Raw genomic sequence first — 19,130 nt, forward strand, 5'->3', positions numbered from 1 at the left:
AGGAGGAGAGGATGGCTCGGTCGGACTTGTTATGGAGAGGAGTCCGGCTCGACCGACCGACGGTGCTATCAGTTTACGTTTCCTAACTGGGTTTACGTAAACTAGAGTACGTTTCTCTTCCAGGGTTACACATTTGAAACATAGGATATAATATTCCCGACCTGAATTATCGTCACTTTCTTGTGGTTTCTGAAGCAATCATGAGTTAGGATGTTATTTAAATTTTTAAAACTAAGGGCTTGATGAATTAAGATATTGGCAAGGGTGTTGTTCTGATGGTCTGGATAAAAAATCAGAAATTCTCTTTTGCTGTTCTTATTATACAAGTCTGGTTTCCTCAGGTGAGTCTGATGAAGAGAGGTAGGTGTCAATTGCATGTAAGACGTTGCAGAGGTTTCAGTGCTACTTATCAATGATCCAATTAGCCGTTTTTACTGCAGAGTGTTAAGCTTCATATCCGATCTAAACTGCTTCTTTTTTATACTCCCTCCGTTTTTTAATATGTGACGCCGTTGACTTTTTCTCACATGTTTGACCATTCGTCTTATTCAAAAAATTTACGTAATTATAATTTATTTTGTTACGTGTTGTTTTATCATTCATAGTACTTTAAGTGTGATTTATATCTTATACATTTGCATAAAATTTTTGAATAAGACGAATGGTCAAATATGTGAGAAAAAGTCAACGGCGTCATCTATTAAAAAACGGAGGTAGTATATACTTTGCCTGTGGAATTATGATGATTACAAGTTAGATTATTATAGTGCTATATCTGAAACTGAAACTTATCATGTGCAATTTCTGAAACAATTGTGACTACTCACTAGATGAAGGGCAAATGTTAATACCATTTCTATTTGTTCTGTTAGATTTATTTCCATTTAAATTCACAATTTGAAATGATACGCTCCTTTTTTTTTTCTGAAATTGACCGTTTAAGGCTTGTAACTGCATGATCAATAATTATGTATCTGAAAGTACAGTCCATGATCAATATTAACTGTGGCTGATTTGCATGCTTGTTCAAAAGACAATATCAACTCGGGCTATTATTTCTTTCATCGTTCATCATGCAGACCATGACATATGCCTAACTTTGCCTACATGACATCGATTGATGCTTCCATTATATGAATTTACTTTTAATATGACAAACTACACGAGCTGATTGCCAATATGCTGCAATCTTTTTTCCTTTTTTTTTTACATATGTTGAAAGGGAGATCTGGAAGACACTACTAGCATCGAACATTCGAATTGAACTTTGTTATCAATAAGTTTCCAGGAGTAGTTATACATCATTTCTGAGTTCTGAAGTCGTTTCAATGCAGGAAAAGCAACATCTTTGCCTGCATTACTACTACTAGTACTAAGTGTACTCATAAGCCTGTCAATGTCCATGACCTTTCCTAGTTTGTATCAACACTATGACCTCATGAATGACACAATGCTTGATGTGCTTGCAGACGTCCAAACAGTAGGAGCATGTTATTTGGCTTAACCAGTCCATCAGAAGTGGATCTTAATTTCAACTGATTAGCATTATGGACAGTGTGGTTTTAGCAGCAATCCACACGTGCAAAGCATATGCATATGCGTACTACCCTGAAATTCACAATTGGAACCTCACTTGTCGTAGCTGAATTGATCTGTTCTACCTGAATCCTAAGAGTGACTTGGCCCAACAGGCAACAGCCCAACTATTCCTCGTCAATCCGTTAGAATGTATAAGCAGAAGCGGTGTGCTTCATGGACTTTGCATAGGCTTCAGATTACTAATAAATCGACTGTCTAATAATTTTTTGGCTTTCCTGTCTTTCATATGTAATTTATTTCGTTACCTTACCATCTCCATTCTGCAGCTGGGCACCTTGTAAAAGCATCAATTGCACAAAGTGAAAACAAGGTCACTGCCCTACATGCAGTCTTGTGCTCCTGGCTACTGTACTGAACACTGTTCCCAATAATAAGTGGTCAGTTAAGTGACCACGCATCAATCCACCTTGCAAGTTTCAACTTTGCAAGAGGTTAACTGATTTGATGGCAGCTAATTTCTCAAGAAATTGGTTAGTGGTAGAAGTAGCTACTTTCACATTCTCATCTCTCACACCCTATGATATGACCATCAATGGTGTTTGATGAAGAATCCATAGGCCAGACTGGCCCTATGGTAAAGGAAGAACAAGTTTTGATGCCCCCCTTATAATTCTTCTAGCTTTTCCATGTGCCTTCCCTTCTGTAAAGATGGTGAGAACTGAGAACAAGAACTTGCAGTGCGTCAGTGCTTGATTGATGCTGCATGAGTAGTCTAGTGGTAGTAGACACAGACACTTAGTGATGGTGTCATGTGCAAATGCAGACCCCTTGTGTATTGAGGTGCATTTGACTGGCTGTTTGCCAGGAGATGTAAAGGCATGATAATCAGAGGCCTGATAAACCTTATGACATCTGTTTCTACTTTACTGTATATGCGGAGTACTAATAGTACAATAAATTCTCCTGATTATAGTTAACACATTGTTCATCCTTCTATGTCGTGGTCAGGGAGAACCACAGGATACAGTGCTGGATTGAGTGATCAATTCAGACTTTCAGTGCCAGTCTCCAGGTACATAAGCAGAGTGAAGAAAGGTCAGTGCAGCGGTGCAAGCCATAAAATCTTCGTTTAATCACCAGTGGGGCAGGCCAAGGTAATGGAACAGTAACTTGTCATACGGAGAAGTACGAGTACGTAACAAGTACTGTGACTGTCCTATCTGCAGGAGACTGCGCAACGGTGTGCTGTACTGAACGGCTGTATTCTTCTACTACTGTACTGGAGCAGTATCTTCAGAGAACTCTCTGCTTAATCATTTGGAAGCATGCTTCAGTCAGGTCTAACGTTATCATTGGATCTTGCTTTTTTCAACGACTGCAATTTGGAGAGGTTAAAGTCATACTAGCTGTGAATGGTTGTCCATTTACACATGGAAGCATCTGTCCATGCAGTACTAGCAGTAGCACCTGCACACACATCTTTCTTTGGTTTCTGAATAATGTAACTTCATGCATGTCAATGAAAGCTGCATGCATGTGACTATGTGTGTCACAGTCGCAGCTTGCAAGTTGCCACTGGATTGGATAACGCATATGATTTGATAGCTGAACACTGTTGCAGTGGAGGTAAGCACCACAAGGTTACTGGGGTACGGTAGGGAGGGCATCATTCAATGACAGAAAGTTATCATTTTTATGTTCCCTAATGATGTGCTCTTTTCGATCTATACAAACCATTATCCTCTGAACCTGTTGGAACTCATCCAGGGAATCATGTTCTTATCCAATGGCAATCGATCTACTAGCATTCCTGGATTCAAATGGAAAAGATGCTCCCTATCTGAAGAAAAAGAGAGGCACAATCCTAATCCAAAAATGTTGACACCTGCAAAGCCAAAGCTAACTTAGTTGGCAAAAGCTATAGTATTATACTATATCTCATCAATGAACAGCTCTCACAGGGCAACTTGCCAAGGCACAACATTTCTTGATCAGTTCGTTGATGACTTGATGTCTCCATGATCCCTTTTCCCCCCGGTAAAAAACAAACTTCTGCACTATTCTCTTCGAGCCCCACACCTCACCGATGCGCCCAAAAAAAAAAACACTATTTGCAACTGTTAAATGTGGCCACCTATAATTACATATCGTAGATATATAAGGATCCATATATTATTTATACATAAATGACAAATGGTTAAACGTTAAATTTAAGAGTGACAAATAGTTAAATCTTTTAAAACAAGGAGTCTCGCACTATGCAGTTTGCATGCTGAGTTTCCAACTAAATTCTCCCCGCTTCTGCTGCTCTCCACAGTACTGAGCAGAGCAATATACTCTACGAAAATGAGGTGTCGGTCACGTGATCGTCTTGGAGCTTTTCGTTTGATCGTTTCGCTGCAAACATGGATAGTGTTGATGAAGTAATCAAATGCTGGCTTTGCGATCTGCAGTTCTCTGCACTTGGGACGATCTGTCTTCTGTCTAGTCGATTCGTGGTTTTGACCAACGCAACCCTGAACACCCCCCCCCCCCCCCCCCCCAATGGCCCAATTTGCTTCATGTGTACGGCGATCTGCGATCGTATATCTAGCATTACTGCAAGCTTGATTAAATATGGGTTAATAACATAGTATAGGTTTTGGCGTGTGATCCTTGAACTATAATGTAGGCTGTTGAAGTGTATTATCATCCGGAAGACCGGAAGTGAGGTACCAAATCTAAGCCGTTAATCCATCCAAATCGAGTAACTATTAAGATTGGGTACCTGTCGATACCATAATCATGCTTACTGGGTGCTGCTCCCTAGTAAATGGGTAAAAATAGACTTGTTCGGCGGCCGTTTTCGTGGCTGCGGCGCAGCCGGCACGAATAGTATTACCCTCACTGTGAGCAGCCGCAGCTGCAGCCGTGGTAGCCGGCCTACTAAATGCTCCCAATATATTTTTCTCCTTTAGTCTCACTCCACAGTGGAAGCCGCCTCCTCCAATGTCACCTCCTCACGGCATGAGATTAATCAGAGCCCATCACAACATAAATTATCTTTTACACCTAGACACAATCACACCTAGATTTATGCATGTGTCTTAAAAAATTATAGAGAAAATTGTAACAGTATAAATTATGATAATACAAGTCACTACACAACACATGCCAGTCTAAATTTGATCTACATATGAAGAAAAAACAATAAATTATATTTGTGCTGCATAAAGCACTATTTGTTGTCTAGTTTAATTAATTATTATTTTTAGTTGTAGATCGTATTTAGCCTGTTATGTTTGTGTACAAACTTATGTCATTCTAATCGGTTTTACTATTTTTTAAAAACTTTAATAAATATTTAAGTCGCATGCACATATAATTTTATAACTATTTTAATCACATGCAAATAACAGGTGTGATTGTTTTTAGGTATAAAAAAATTCATATCTGTCACCCCAGCCGTTAGCCGGCTCAGAGGGTCTCATCTTTCGGTTTTTGAAGTTTCTTGCATTCGAGAGCCTTCTGCTTCTGTTTCTGGTGGTGACCTCTTCGGCATTGTTGCATTTGTTTGAGGTACAGGGGATGAGGACAATTAGAAAATCCAGTAGCAATATGCACAAATGCATATCCCTTGCCATCCCTGACGCCCATACCTTCATTCCCTCCCACAGCATCTGCATTAAATCCCATGTCCTGGAATTCCTATCAGAAGCAAGGAATAGAAATGGCATAGGCTTTGCCCATGAGCGGATGAGCCCGATGGCAACATTTCAAAGCTCTTGCCTCTTTCAGCACAAGTCCCTCTCAAGGGAACAGACAAGCAGATGGATACTGAAATACATATGGGAAGAATGCACGGTCACTTCACCCTGTTGAAACAATTCTTGAATCTTGATTGGTGTTCTTTCATAAATTTGGGTTTAACGTGAAAAATAGAAATATTCTTTACTTTTTCATGCCTTTTGTCAATCTGGTTAGATAAAACAAAGAAAATATGGTACAGAGACGACACAATAGTGAATTTGTATGTGTACACCTTCCATCACTTTTGTAGAGGCTGCAGTGATAGAAGCTGCCCTATGGCGTGAGGCGGGCACGCCCATCTAGCCACCTCCGCCCAAAAAAAGTTGCACCGGACTTTAGGACACATCACCTTTAGCACCCCTTTTTCTTTTTTTTTCTTTTTATTCTGTTTGTACATAACTGAGATGCTCTTGTGAACGGCGATATCCTTTATCTTAATACTAGCTTATAGGGTCACGTATTCTCGCAACCTTTAACCTCTCTTTATATTAAATGTGTTTACTTGTGGTTTGTTGTTTTGAGTAATTAGCTATAATTATTATAGTAATTTACAACTTAAGTAGATGCGTTTGAAGGATATACTTGGCATAAATAATATTAGCAGATTTATCTTGATTTGTAAGTAACAATATTAAGATCACATCTAATAATATACCACACTTTCACGCCCACACCTCCATCATTGTTAAAATTTTAAATGTCATTTATTGATATGAATTAAGCATTATTATCATAATAACAAATAATTAACCATGTGATTATGTCAAACTTCTAAACTGTATCACAAAGCTTATATATTTAGTTGAAGCAAATTTATTTATAGAAATTTTACCATCGCCATGTCATCATATCAAATTTGTTATGCGTATGTTGTATTAAATTCAAGTTTACTGTACGCGTTCAGTAAATAAACCCACCACTTTGCGTATGTCATCAACCCCACCACCTGCATCATTGGTCACTTTTTAAAATACAAAATTCCTAAGAGTTTCTAAGTAAGTAAATGGATCAGAGCAAAAGCATATTTGAAAAAATATTGTTTATTTAGAGGACCCTAGAATAAATGATCTTATAGGGGTGCATGTGTAAAATTGACAAGAGAATAAAAAAGCTCAGATGAGATTTTCAGCCGAAGACACTTGAACACTCTGATAGCTCTCGAACCTTATTTCGGCTCCCATCGGATGGCCTATTCAGTTAAAGAAAAAGTTAAAATTTAAATTTTCAAACTTAATTTTGACATTGATTTTGAGATATTTTTAACTTAGTTTCTTTTTCAGCATTGGCTTTTAAGTCATTGAGAACACATATATAAAATTTTTACCTACAAATTCATTTTTATTCTCTAATAAGCCGTTTTGGCTTATTAAAAAAAAGCCAAACGATGAGGCCCTTCCCATCATCGATCCTTCATCCGATGGTCCATAATTATTTTATCTATTCTGTCTCCTTATAAATCCGATGGCCATTATTAATGAAATGATGTGGCTTATTCTTGAATCATTTAAAGTTTCACTTTTGACTGACTAGAAAAATGACCGTGCCTTGCAACGGGTGAAAATCTATTTTAATCTCATTATTGTTATATGGTTTAGTTAAGATGAAATTCACTGTGAGAGTTCGCTTGGATATGTTAGCATGCGAGTTTTTTTAAACATATTTCTCATATGATTCCTTCTATATTACCGGAAGGAATGATCTTAAAAACCGACTTATACATGGATGACGTATCAAAATACCGGCAAAGATAGAGATAGAGACAAAGATACGTGCTCTGAGTATCCCCGCCCCCCTCTCTTCAAATTTTTTTTTCTTTCATCACTTTTCTACCTGTTTATATTCCTTTCAAGGGTGGTGCAAAGTTTCAATTTCAGTCATAGAAAAACAAGGTAAGTGTGTATTACCATGTCAAATTCAACCTTATTGTAGGAGCTTTTAGCAGCTACATTTTCTTTTAGAATCTCAATTACAATCTAAAAAATTATAGTTACATAGGTTTGAAATATATGCTAGAAAATAGGAAACCTAGTTTCTCCAGATTTTCACTAGTTTTATTTTAAATCTGGAGCTATCCAAATAAGGTCTCAGGCATCTAATCTAATAGATTGTATCGATGGCAGAGGGCCTCCATAAAAACGTGCCATTTGAATTCTCTTGTGCCTAATATGACCTACCAAGTTTGAAGTTGAACACATAAACTCTCTAACCTACTGCCATGCGCACCACCAAAAATGGGTTACTGCGCATATTGAGGTATTAAAATTTTTAGTGTAAAATTTTGACACCTATAAGTACTTTCTCAAGAACGTAAAATTTCACACCAAACATACTGACAATGAAATTTACTGAGTTGAACATGGTGCCTATATCCCTGCCATGCTTTTTGTTAGCGAGCTGGGATCATCCTGGGCAACGAGAAGGTACAACCTTCACTCATTGGAGTCATTGGCTCCCTGCAGGGATTGCTTTGCTCCCCATTTGACACCAATTCCAGATCGAGGTAAGGTGAAGTCTCAGACAAAGTGGCATGCAATCATGCATGCTTACGACTCTTGGTATTAGCTTTCTGGTGCGAGTGACCGATGGATTCGGATGCATATATAGTGCGCGTGTGTGGATCAAAATGATCGACAAATTTAACACTAGGGTGGTACATCTGCGCTAAAAGACACATAGTGCCTAAAAATTAGCTAAAGCCTGGAAAGTAATACGCAAATGCAGCAAGTTCTGTTCAACCCTTTATTTACAAATTGATTGCATTTTTGGAGTTCTTAGAGAAAATCTGCCTTTTGTTAATGACATTTCTCTACACGGTCCTTCACATATTTACACATCAATTCGTTTGTCTTACGATAATGAAAACGAATAACTTGTAAAAGTTAAATAAGAATATTCAAAGGCCCATAAATTTGTATGGCATGCATCTGCACACATTCACATAGACAGATCTGATATACTAATTTCATACTACTACAACACTGTTATTCGGAGAGACCGGTGGTCCAGGTTGTCAGAACAAGAGGGAGCAGCAGCTAGCAATTTCCTCGTTCCCCTGCTCAAGGCAGCAGCACACTTTGCATCTTTATTGGCTTAGGGCCACCCACATTGGCGTCGCAGTGCCATTATTCAGAAATCAGGATCAAGAACGTTAGAAGAAATGGAATGAGTGACAAAAATCCCTGAGCACTTTCTCACGCAGTGTCAGAATGAGAGACCAATGTAGGGCCTGTCCATAATTTCATCTCATACAGTGTGTTGCCAATTGTAACGCAGAATTGCAGAGCCATTCAGCTCCATCCAAGTGTTCTTTGCTGGGTCCGGCATTTGACCCCGGATTTAATACTGACGCAATGCGAATCAAAACTCCAAACCATACGGACTACGGAGGAGAAACTGGGCACCGCAAACCACTGTGAATTGGTCATCTTGAACAGTGCCTAGGTGAATGTAACTATGTAAGGTCCATTGCACTTGGGAATTTACTCAAGTGCGATCCTTTAAGATCATATGAACTTTTGCGAAATTTGGCTTTTTACTTTTCTTTAGCCAGTGGTTGGAGGCTCGGAGCCAAGCTTTTCAGAAGAAGAATTGAAGCAAGAAAGGCTCCGTCAGCACACAGACGTACGATCAGCTTGATGCGGGCACCAAGGAGACAGACACTAGAGAGCAGAATTCATAAGGAAAAAGGAAAGCTATATATGCAAGGTATGGTAGCCACTCGGCTAAAGCTATGACAAGAGAGAAACAATGCACCACATTAAAGTCATCGCTGTAGTAGTATGACTCTCTTTATAGCAACAGATTCTAATCTCGAACGTCTCTAATTTCATCTCTCAAATTCAATATAAAATAGCATGGTGACTCGCGCAGATTACGCGACTAACATCATTGTATTTTCTCTCATATAATAGCATATATGTTTTCTCATTATATTATTCCAATATATTAAAATAACATCATAATTTTAAATTTTGCAATAACTTTACGAAACTACAAATGTGTAATATTTATATTGTATTTTATATACGTGTTAGTTATTAATTATTTTTAATATCAAATTTTAGTTATTTGTAAATTATATATATTCCTATATGAACTCTAGACTCGTCTTTTAATATTTTTTTTTAATTCCGAATTTTCTGTAAATTGTATTTCTATATTAACTCTAGGCTCTTCTTCCAATATTATTTATTTTTATTTCTGAATTTTTATTATTTATAATTGTATTTCTATGTGAACTCTAAACTCATCTTTCAATATTCTTTAATTTTTTAATTTCAAATTTCAGTTACTTCTAAATTGTTTCCTATATTGACTTTAAACTCTTCTTCCCATGTTTTTCTTAATTTCGAATTTTAGTTATTTGTAAATTGTATTTTTATACGGACTCAAAACTCTACTTTTAATTCTATTGTGTTTATTCCGAATTTTAGTTAGTTTTAAATTCCTATATGGACTCTATACTCTACTTCTAATATTCCTTATTTTTAATTCCGAATTTCTATTATTTCCTAATTTTATTTCTATATGGACTCTATACTCTACTTCTAATATTTCTTATTTTTAATTCCGAATTTCAGTTATTTCCTAATTGTATTTCTATATGGACTCTAGTCTCCTCTTCTCTTCTAATATTCCTTACTTTTTAATCCCGAATTTTAACTATTTCTAAATTGTATTTCTATATGGACTCTAGTCTCCTCTTCAAATATTCCTTACTTTTTAATTCCGAATTTCAATTATTTCTAAATTGTATTTCTATATGGGCCCTGCTTTTTCTTTTTCTCCGATTAATGCGAGAATTTCTAGGCCATGAGAACGAACGTGGAGGCTCCTTTTTCTATTCCTTTAATAATATAATAGATAATTATAAAAAATATATGAAAAATTGACGGTGTAGACCAGAGTTCCATCTATTACTCTATCGAAAATCAAATTTAAACTCGATCTATACATTAAGAACAAAAGTAAATTCAAGTGTAAATAGTACAAATACTGTTCATTTGTTAGATTTGTTTTTTTATTTCTCGATGTATAAGTAGAGTTTAGACTAAATATTTATTGGATAGTGCGCTATTTTTTAAAGATTTTCTTATAACAGTTTAAGTAATGTGTTTGAATAAACGAGATGGCATCCCCGAGTGATTGAAAGAGTTTCCTCTCTCTTCAGAGTGTGTGCGGTTGAGTGGCTGTGTATAAATCAGGCAAGTATGGTTGCTCCCTCTGTGGTGGCCTGGCCTCACAAAGTCCCAGCCAGTTTGCAGCTTATTAGAGAGATCAAAGTGGAAGCTATCAAGCAAGAAAGGAAACGCCTACACCTACTCCTGGCTCCTGCCCCCCAAAACTTCTCATAGCTTCAAATCAACTTTTTCTAGCTAGCCCTTCAGCTTCAAATCAAGCGGCAGCTTCATCACATACACAGTGATCTGTGGATAGCTAATGAGAGCAAGCATCTAGAGTATCTTGTTCTTGATTCCTTGGCCGTCTATAAGCTTGTGTGTGCAGCATCAGCTAGCAACAGAAGCAGCTTCAGCTCAGCTGCAATGGAGGAGCAGCTGAACCCACTGGCTGTGACACAGCTACTGCAGCACACGCTGCGCGGCCTCTGCACCCAAGGCGACTCCCAGTGGGTGTACGCCGTCTTCTGGCGAATCCTCCCAAGAAACTACCCTCCTCCAAAGTGAGTCAACTAATCCCAGCTTAGCTGAATACTCACTTGGTGACACTGATTAGTTTGACAGTAAAAGAATTAGCAGTAGCATTTTGCTCCATATTTAGTATTGATGCTAGTTGCTGTTTTTTTTTTCCTCAATATGGTCAGATGGGATCTTCAGGGTGGTGTTTATGACAGGAGTAGAGGAAACAGGAGGAACTGGTTGGTGCAGGATCTTCTTTCCTTATGCATTTGTATTTGTTTGTTGATTAATTCGTGTTTGTGATTCATCTTGGGGGGTTACAAAACTCGCCTAGGATCCTGGCATGGGAGGATGGATTCTGCAACTTTGCAGCCTCTGCCTGTGACCAAGAGGACACACCAGCTGCTGCCGGGTACACTGACTATGCAGCAGCTGGGCATGAGGTGAAGGGCCTCCAGCCTGAGCTCTTCTTCAAGATGTCCCATGACATCTACAACTATGGGGAAGGGTATGTGGTAGTACTAATTAATTAGCAGTTTGGCTTGAAACATCATTAATTAATTAGTGTCATAGTATTGGCCGTCTTTCTTAATTAGTAATCTATGTTCTTTGGGAAAACCTACGCTAATCACTTTAGTCAGCACGTGAAGCACGATCTCATGATGCGATGATCCATCTTGAAGGTTGGTTGGGAAAGTTGCAGCTGACCATGGCCACAAGTGGGTGTCCCAGGAGGCCAATGAGCACGAGATCAACCTGGTTACCTCATGGAACAACCCTGCCGATTCTGTAAGCTGCAGCATCTTCTCACCTATCAAATCAGTTCGGTTAAAACTCCTAAATTGATGCTTGCAATAACAACAATTAACATGTGTTTGTTCCGTATAATTTCTGCTGATTGCAGCATCCAAGGACATGGGAAGCTCAGTTCCAGTCCGGTATCAAGGTACACGTACGCCTCGTACCTACCAAGAAAGAGTTTGTGAATGCCAAAGCTGATGATCTTTTTACTCTCTTTTTTGGCAGACCATTGCTCTGATCGCCGTCAGAGAAGGCGTTGTACAGTTAGGCTCCATGAAGAAGGTACGCCCGTTCTCTGCTCTGTTCTTCAGTCCTCTTCACCCACTCTACTGTGTGCAGCAGTTGCCAGGGTTTACTCTATCGGTTCAGGGTTTCTATCGGGGGTCACCGAAATCTCGAAATTTCGAAAATTTCGGTCCGAAATTTCTGAAATTTTAAATAAAATTTAGTTGAATTTGTAAAAATATTATCCAAATTCATGAATAAATTAAAAAATTTAAAAATTTCGGCCGAATTAATATCATATCAGGGTCACTGAAATGACCGAAATTTCGATTCGAAATTTTCAACCCGGACAGTTGCACTGTGGGTGACTTGGTGTCACTGATCATGTCAAGCTCGCTCACTGGCTTCGCGTAGCTGCATGCATGCACGACAAATAAGGGGGCAATGTATGCCTATAGCGAAGGGTATAAGCGGTTAACCCGTAAACTTATTTATAGATTAAAATAAATCGTTCATTTTGACATGTAAGTAGGTTACGGGTTAACTATTTACACCCTTACGTACAGCTCGCCGCCGTGTTGGTGTCGGCATGGCCGTGCTGATTGATTGGTGCGTCGCGTTGCGTTGCGTCCATGGCTGCAGGTGGCGGAGGACCTGAGCTACGTGGTGGCGCTGCGGCGGAAGTTCGGGTACCTGGAGAGCATCCCGGGCGTGCTGCTGCCGCACCCGTCGTCGGCCGCGTTCCCCGGCGCCGGCGGCCTGCAGGACGCGGCCTGGGCGCCGTCGCCGACGATGGACCTCTACGACCCCTACTACGGCGCCCATGCCGCGGCGGCGCAGATGCACCACATCGTGCCGTCGATGAGCAGCCTGGAGGCGCTCCTCTCGAAGCTGCCGTCGGTCGGCCCCACGGCGGCGCCCGGCGCCATTCGCGGCGCCATTGGCGGCGGCTCTGTGGCCAAGGAGGAGCTGGACGACGCCATGGACGCGGCGGGCAACGGCGGCGGCGAGAGCACCAGCGCCGCCACGACGCCGCTGGTGCCGTACTACGTAGACGTGGCTAAACCCGACGAGGGGTTTTAGTGTTTTAGCCTCTCTCTCTGCACGTCTCCGTCTCGAGGCTGTGCGCGCACGGTTGTTGTAACATCTTTTCTTTTTTTCTTCTAGTGTCGCATTGTGATGATTATTCTATATTAACCCAATCATGTGTGCGGCTGCGTGCTTTGAACTAGTTGGAGGTGTCGTACTGCAACGTACATACGATATCCTGTACGTCAGATTCTGTCGATCAATCACACTGTACTGCATTCTTACCAGCAAGTTTGATTTTTGCGTAATATCGGAAATTTTAGAGTAAATTTTAGGAAACTGTAAACAAAACTATCAATTTGCTACAACATTAGCGACATATTTCAGATTGCTGCAATAATAGCGTGGAAAATTATCACAAAACTAAACCTTTTACGTTATGTGCTGCTACAGTATATATAGGTAACAACTATAGCATCATATAGCGTAAAAATTATAGTTTTATGATAATTTTCTACGCTATTGTTGCAGCAAACTGAAACATGTCATTAATGTTACAGCAAACTGATAGTTTTGTCACTAAAGTTGCAGTTTTTTGAAATTTACTTAAAATTTTAAGATTAGACACATATATTAAATTGGTTAATAGAATTAAATAGAAAAAGATTGTGATTGATTGGAAAAAAGAAGATAGATACAGAATTTGAACAGTAGAAGGTGTTTTGTTTTGTTTGAGAAGATAATGTAGGTGAAAAAATTATTATATTTTAGAATAAATTTAAGAAACTATAATGTGTTATATTTTGGTTTATGGAAGTACAATTTAAACGAACGTGTATAAATTCGTTTGCCTCCACTTTTTAATTAAACATCAGTTACATAATTAAAATAATTTTTAAAATGAAAAAAAAATGATACTCCCTATCATCTCGCCCATAGTGGAACATTTTCAATTCATATGATTTTCTTTAGAAAATCCTATAAAACCTCTGCTAGAGCCTTAAACTTATAAAGTAGTTATTACCAACTGATTTTACAATCTTTTTGAGATATTAGCGGTGCCATATTGATAGCGTAAAGTTCGATACATTTTCCTCACACAACATAGGGTGCCAACTTTTTAATGTTCTAAGGGTTCATAGTTCAAGTGTTCAACATTATGGACGGATCGAGAATTATGGGTTTCATGACTCATCGTGATAATAACCCTTTCGTTCAATCATATCCTAGGATGACAATTGGCCAAGTTTGTAATGCAACTGGGCAAGAGACAAGTTCATTGAAAGAATTTTAACGGCAACATTGCCCTGATGATGCGAACATTGCGGATTGGTTCACGTCTCTGATGTCCAGATCAATTCAATTTGCCTCCAAAGCCAATGCACCAAAGCAACTAGACCAGGGCGACGAAAACCCAGCTGCTGCAAGACAGTTGCTCGATCATGCATGTCACATCAGCCAAACCTACGAAGGCAATTAACCTCTGGAAAATGATATAAAAATATTCTTTTTATAAAGAGAAGAGTAATGCTATAAGACTACCACATCCATCAATCATTAAGTTTAGTGTTTTACCATGCGAGACCAGGTAAGCAGCATCACCTGTACATGAATTAGCCGGATGTAAGTTGTGCATATGTATCGGGTGCACAGCAATTTTTTTATAAGCTTTTTACAAATGCTAATGTGTTGTATTATAGTTGAATCTTGATTTTCTAAAACTTTTATAGTATACTTTTTTATCAGTAAGGAGTTTATAAGAATTCTTTTAAAGAACTTAAAAACACTGTTGACCTTATTAATTAATGCTTCCTTCGTTTCACAATGTAAGTCATTCTAGTATTTCCCACATTCATATTAATGATAATGAATCTAGACATATATATTTATCTAGATTCATTAATATCAATATGAATGCGAAAAATGCTAGAATGACTTACATTATAAAACGGAGGGAGTAGCTGTCTCCAAGCTTGCCCTATACCGTGCGGATTTCACTGTCTCGCTGAACCACACCAGTTTCAGAGACACAGTGAGTTGCAGAGTTGGAATCGATTCAATGTCACTCTCTTACGCTGGCTGCCAGTATACGATGCCTCCGGCCGCCCACGGCTAGCTTCGAGCCTTCGATGTCGTGTGTTTCACCATGTTTGTCCATGCGACGCTCGCATGCATGTATGCATGATGCATCCATGCACGTACGGCCGATGTCATGTGAGTTGTAACTTGTAAAGGGGAGGAGTGTGTCCGTTTCAGTCATCGGCGGATGCAGCGGCGCTGTCGACGGATCGATCGATCGATGCATTGGGAAACGTGAAAGGTTCCGTGATCGATCCAGTCCTTCACACCAATCGATCGCCATCGTTGAGTTTGACTCCTCCTCAGATCAAAATAATTATAAGTATTAAATATAGATTAATGGTAAAACTCATTCTATAATTTTGGACTAATTCGCGAGACGAATCTAATTATAAGTATAATTAGGGGGTGTTTTGATAGGACTAAAACTTATTAGTCCCTGTTACATCGGATGTTTGGACACTAATTAGAAGTATTAAACGTAGATTAATGACAAAACCCATTCCATAAATAACCCTGGACTAATTCATGAGACGAATTTATTGAACCTAATTAATTCATGATTAGCCTATGTGATGCTAGAGTAAACATTCTCTAATTATAGAATAATTAGGCTTAAAAAATTTATCTCGCGAATTAGCTCTCATTTATGTAATTAGTTTTTGTAAGTAGTCTATGTTCAAACATTCGATGTTATATAGACTAAAGTTTAGGCCATGTATCCAAACACCACCACACACATTACGTGCTGTGATCCGTCATCCATTGTGCACTGCTAATTCGTTCATAATTACTCGCAATGGCGTCCACGACCTGTGTGTACAGTTCGCCCCTACTACATACTCCATATACATATATATCACTGTCCCCATACACGATCAGTATGGTCATCTCCGTATATTTCGCTGACCGTGGCTGCAACGATGCGTACTACGATATGATGGACGATACGGGGGGGCCGGGGTCCCTGTGGATGGATGGACACATGTTTGTATCCTTTGACCGCACGGTGCGTGCACAGGATCAGCGAGAGCTCGCCGTGCCCACGCCGCGAGGGCACGCTGCATATGCACGCAGATGACCGGGTTCGTTCGCGTGTTAGCGTCGTGAGCCGTCAACTCGTTCGTCGTCCGAATTCAGTGTACAGGGTTTTCGCCGAAAGAAACAACCTGGGCAATGATTTGTTGGGCGTGTGTGGAAGATGAAGAAATCTGCAGGTGGAACGTAACATGGCCGGGTACGTACGTGGTACTGTGCGGCGTGGCCCGGTCTTGACTGATTGTTGGGCAAAGGAAGAAGCTGCGGAAATTAAGTGGTTGGGCAGCATATGTTGGTTGTCGTGGAACTGTTCGGTCCATCGGCTCTCCATGGATCGTGCATGATCTCGTACGGGTTTGTGAAATGTGCATGCAGCAGCGGCACTGGCATTTCTAGTCTCTATTCGATGCACTGGATCGAATGTAATGTGAGACTGTGCATCCTTCTAGCTTCTCATGTTTAATGTGATTGAACTCTGCTGTCTTGCATAGTCAACTCGCCAGCGAGGTGATTTGTACTGGTTCAGAGTTCAGACTCTTCTGCCTTGGCGCCTTGCCATCGTCTCGTCTAACATGTCAGATTACATATTTCCTCCCTGCTGTTTGCAACTCTTCACGGCGCCGGCGCCGCGAGGAGGCGGAAGCCAACAGCACAATGAAAACGTTCGTCCACCGACACCTGGCCAGAAAGCCAGCCAGCCAGGGAAGCACACGCGGATCAGTCGACGCCACAGCCAGGGCCGAATCTAGAGCACGGAGGACCCGAGTGCACACTTCATTTATGCATGTAATAGAAATATAAATGTAACGTATACAATGACAAAAAATACTTACCAAAATAAAAAATCTGGTAGTACATGTCTACATAGCAATGGGCAAAATACATAATTAAGCTGAGTCCTTAATGAGACGATAATAACCTGTAAAAAAGTGCTAATTAGATGATTTAATATTTGAAATTAGGCCTTCATGGGCTGCGTGCAGTAGCTGAAGGTGGTACACATATTTTTTTCTAGGGAGTGCATAAAAGATGGAGATTAGATGCTAATAACTAAAAACTAAATTTTTCCCTGGTGCCTGTGCACTCGACAAGCTAAACGTGGCGTTGCCCCTGGCCACAGCGCGCGGCGGCACGGCGCACCGTGCATCTCTACGGAAGGGACTCGGGAGCATGCAGTGGGCGAGGAGTAGTACTTCATCCGTATCGTCCCGTGACTGGACCCAGCACTCCAGCATGAGAGGCGGATATGCCTCGTCGAGTGGCGGATCCAGAAAATCGATTCGTTGGTATCATAACGTGTCTATCGGTATTATAGTATGCTAATTATACTTAGATCATTTTGTTATAACATATGGATAAGCAGTTTTGTTATAGGTTTTGCTAAAAGTCGTCGGTGTCGCCTGACACCAGCCCTAGTAATGTAGATCCGCCCATGGCCTCATCTTGCAATTTGCCAACTTTTTGTGTGTGTTTTTTTTAATAATGCATAAATTTCCACGGGTGAATATACTATCCATATATAAGGGCATCCACAGGGGTATTCAACCATTTGCCACTTTTAAGATGTAGCAATTAAAAATTTATCACTCATAGTTTGGGTCCTTAAGTGTCTAAGACATGTGGGTCCAATGACAAATACTTAATTAGCACTTGTAAGAGTGCTAAATAGTTTAATATGTTGCATCCATAATATAGTGAAAAGGTGGGTATATAGGGATTAAAGTATTCTTGCCACCAGATAAGATATATTGTGAAAGTAGTAAATAATTACTAATCCATCCGTCTTAAAATATAAGTATTTTTAGATCCTGACACAGTCTCCAAAATGCTACTTTGACCAACAATATCTATAAAAGTAAGATGTTTTAAATAAAAAGAGTTGCATATTGTGATAGTTTTTTAATAATAAATCAAATAACTCCAATTTTGCATGATTGATCTTTTTTTATTATTTTATTGCTATTAATGATCAAAGTTAAACATGTTTGACTTGTCACTTTGTGGTGTGTTCTAACTATTTTTTAATTGTGGCATGGCTCATGTTTTAGGTTTTTTATGTGGGACCCACCTTATTATCCACTCTACATATATATACATTGTGAATTTGTGATTTATTTTCAATCTACTATTGTCTTCTGACATGGACTTATCTTACTACCAACTTTTGTAACAAACATTACGAATGCCCTAATAACATGCACATGTATGATCATGTGAATCTCAGTACTTTTTTTCAAGGACCATAATCTTTCTGCTAAAAGAAATTGACAACTTTAGTCCCTACAAACTGAAACAAGAGGGAATTCATTTCAATCGCCGATTTAAACAGTGTCCGAGATGTATCTGTTGAACCACAGCCACTAGTCGCTGCTGCCTTATATTACGAGAAACTGGTCACAGATGACAGATGATAGTAGGTAGGTTCAACTCCATGTCAATAATCTACTATTACTGATTTCATTTATAAAATAATTGGCTTTTTAATCAAAACTCACAAAGTAATTATTTTCTTTTGAATAAACTAAGACCAAGACAACATCATTAATATAGCTTTAACAATTACTCCATCTATTCCCAAATAAATAAAGCACGAGATGTGATACATCCTTTAGTACTAGATTTGTTTATTCTATAACAAAGAACAAAGGGAGTAACACTAAGGGAAAAAAAAATCAAAAATGAGATACATAGGGTTAAGAGGGATTTTTTTTTCAAAAAAAAAAACTCTTTTGCAGACTTATAGCATTTGCTGGTTAATTTCTAGAGGAGTGAATTTAGAGTGCTCGCTTAATGTCTCGTGTTGGGTATCTACACACTATTAGTTCTTCTATCAATATTGAAATTATCATGTTTTGAATTCCATTGTTGATCAGCAGATTGAGCCAATTTGCTCCTACATTGGCAGCATATTAGTGGGATTGGTTACGCATTTACTACTGTAATGCAAGTTAAATTCCACTAAGCAATTATACAGGAACATGGTAACCCAGGACA

The 19,130-nt window shown here is 39.2% G+C and overlaps 1 protein-coding gene across 1 annotated transcript; it reads left to right on the plus strand.

The window, feature by feature from the left end:
• Positions 1-10,540: 10,540 nt before the first annotated feature.
• LOC127761500 (protein RICE SALT SENSITIVE 3-like) lies at positions 10,541-13,377 on the plus strand. The gene is made up of 7 exons (XM_052285803.1): positions 10,541-11,008; positions 11,150-11,203; positions 11,299-11,472; positions 11,648-11,753; positions 11,869-11,910; positions 11,991-12,047; positions 12,633-13,377. The coding sequence occupies exons 1-7, from the start codon at positions 10,872-10,874 to the stop codon at positions 13,071-13,073; spliced, it is 1,011 nt and encodes a 336-aa protein (XP_052141763.1). The 5' UTR covers positions 10,541-10,871; the 3' UTR covers positions 13,074-13,377.
• Positions 13,378-19,130: the final 5,753 nt, after the last annotated feature.

The sequence above is a fragment of the Oryza glaberrima genome, chromosome 2 (assembly GCF_000147395.1).
Source record: "Oryza glaberrima chromosome 2, OglaRS2, whole genome shotgun sequence".
Lineage (NCBI taxonomy): Eukaryota > Viridiplantae > Streptophyta > Magnoliopsida > Poales > Poaceae > Oryza > Oryza glaberrima.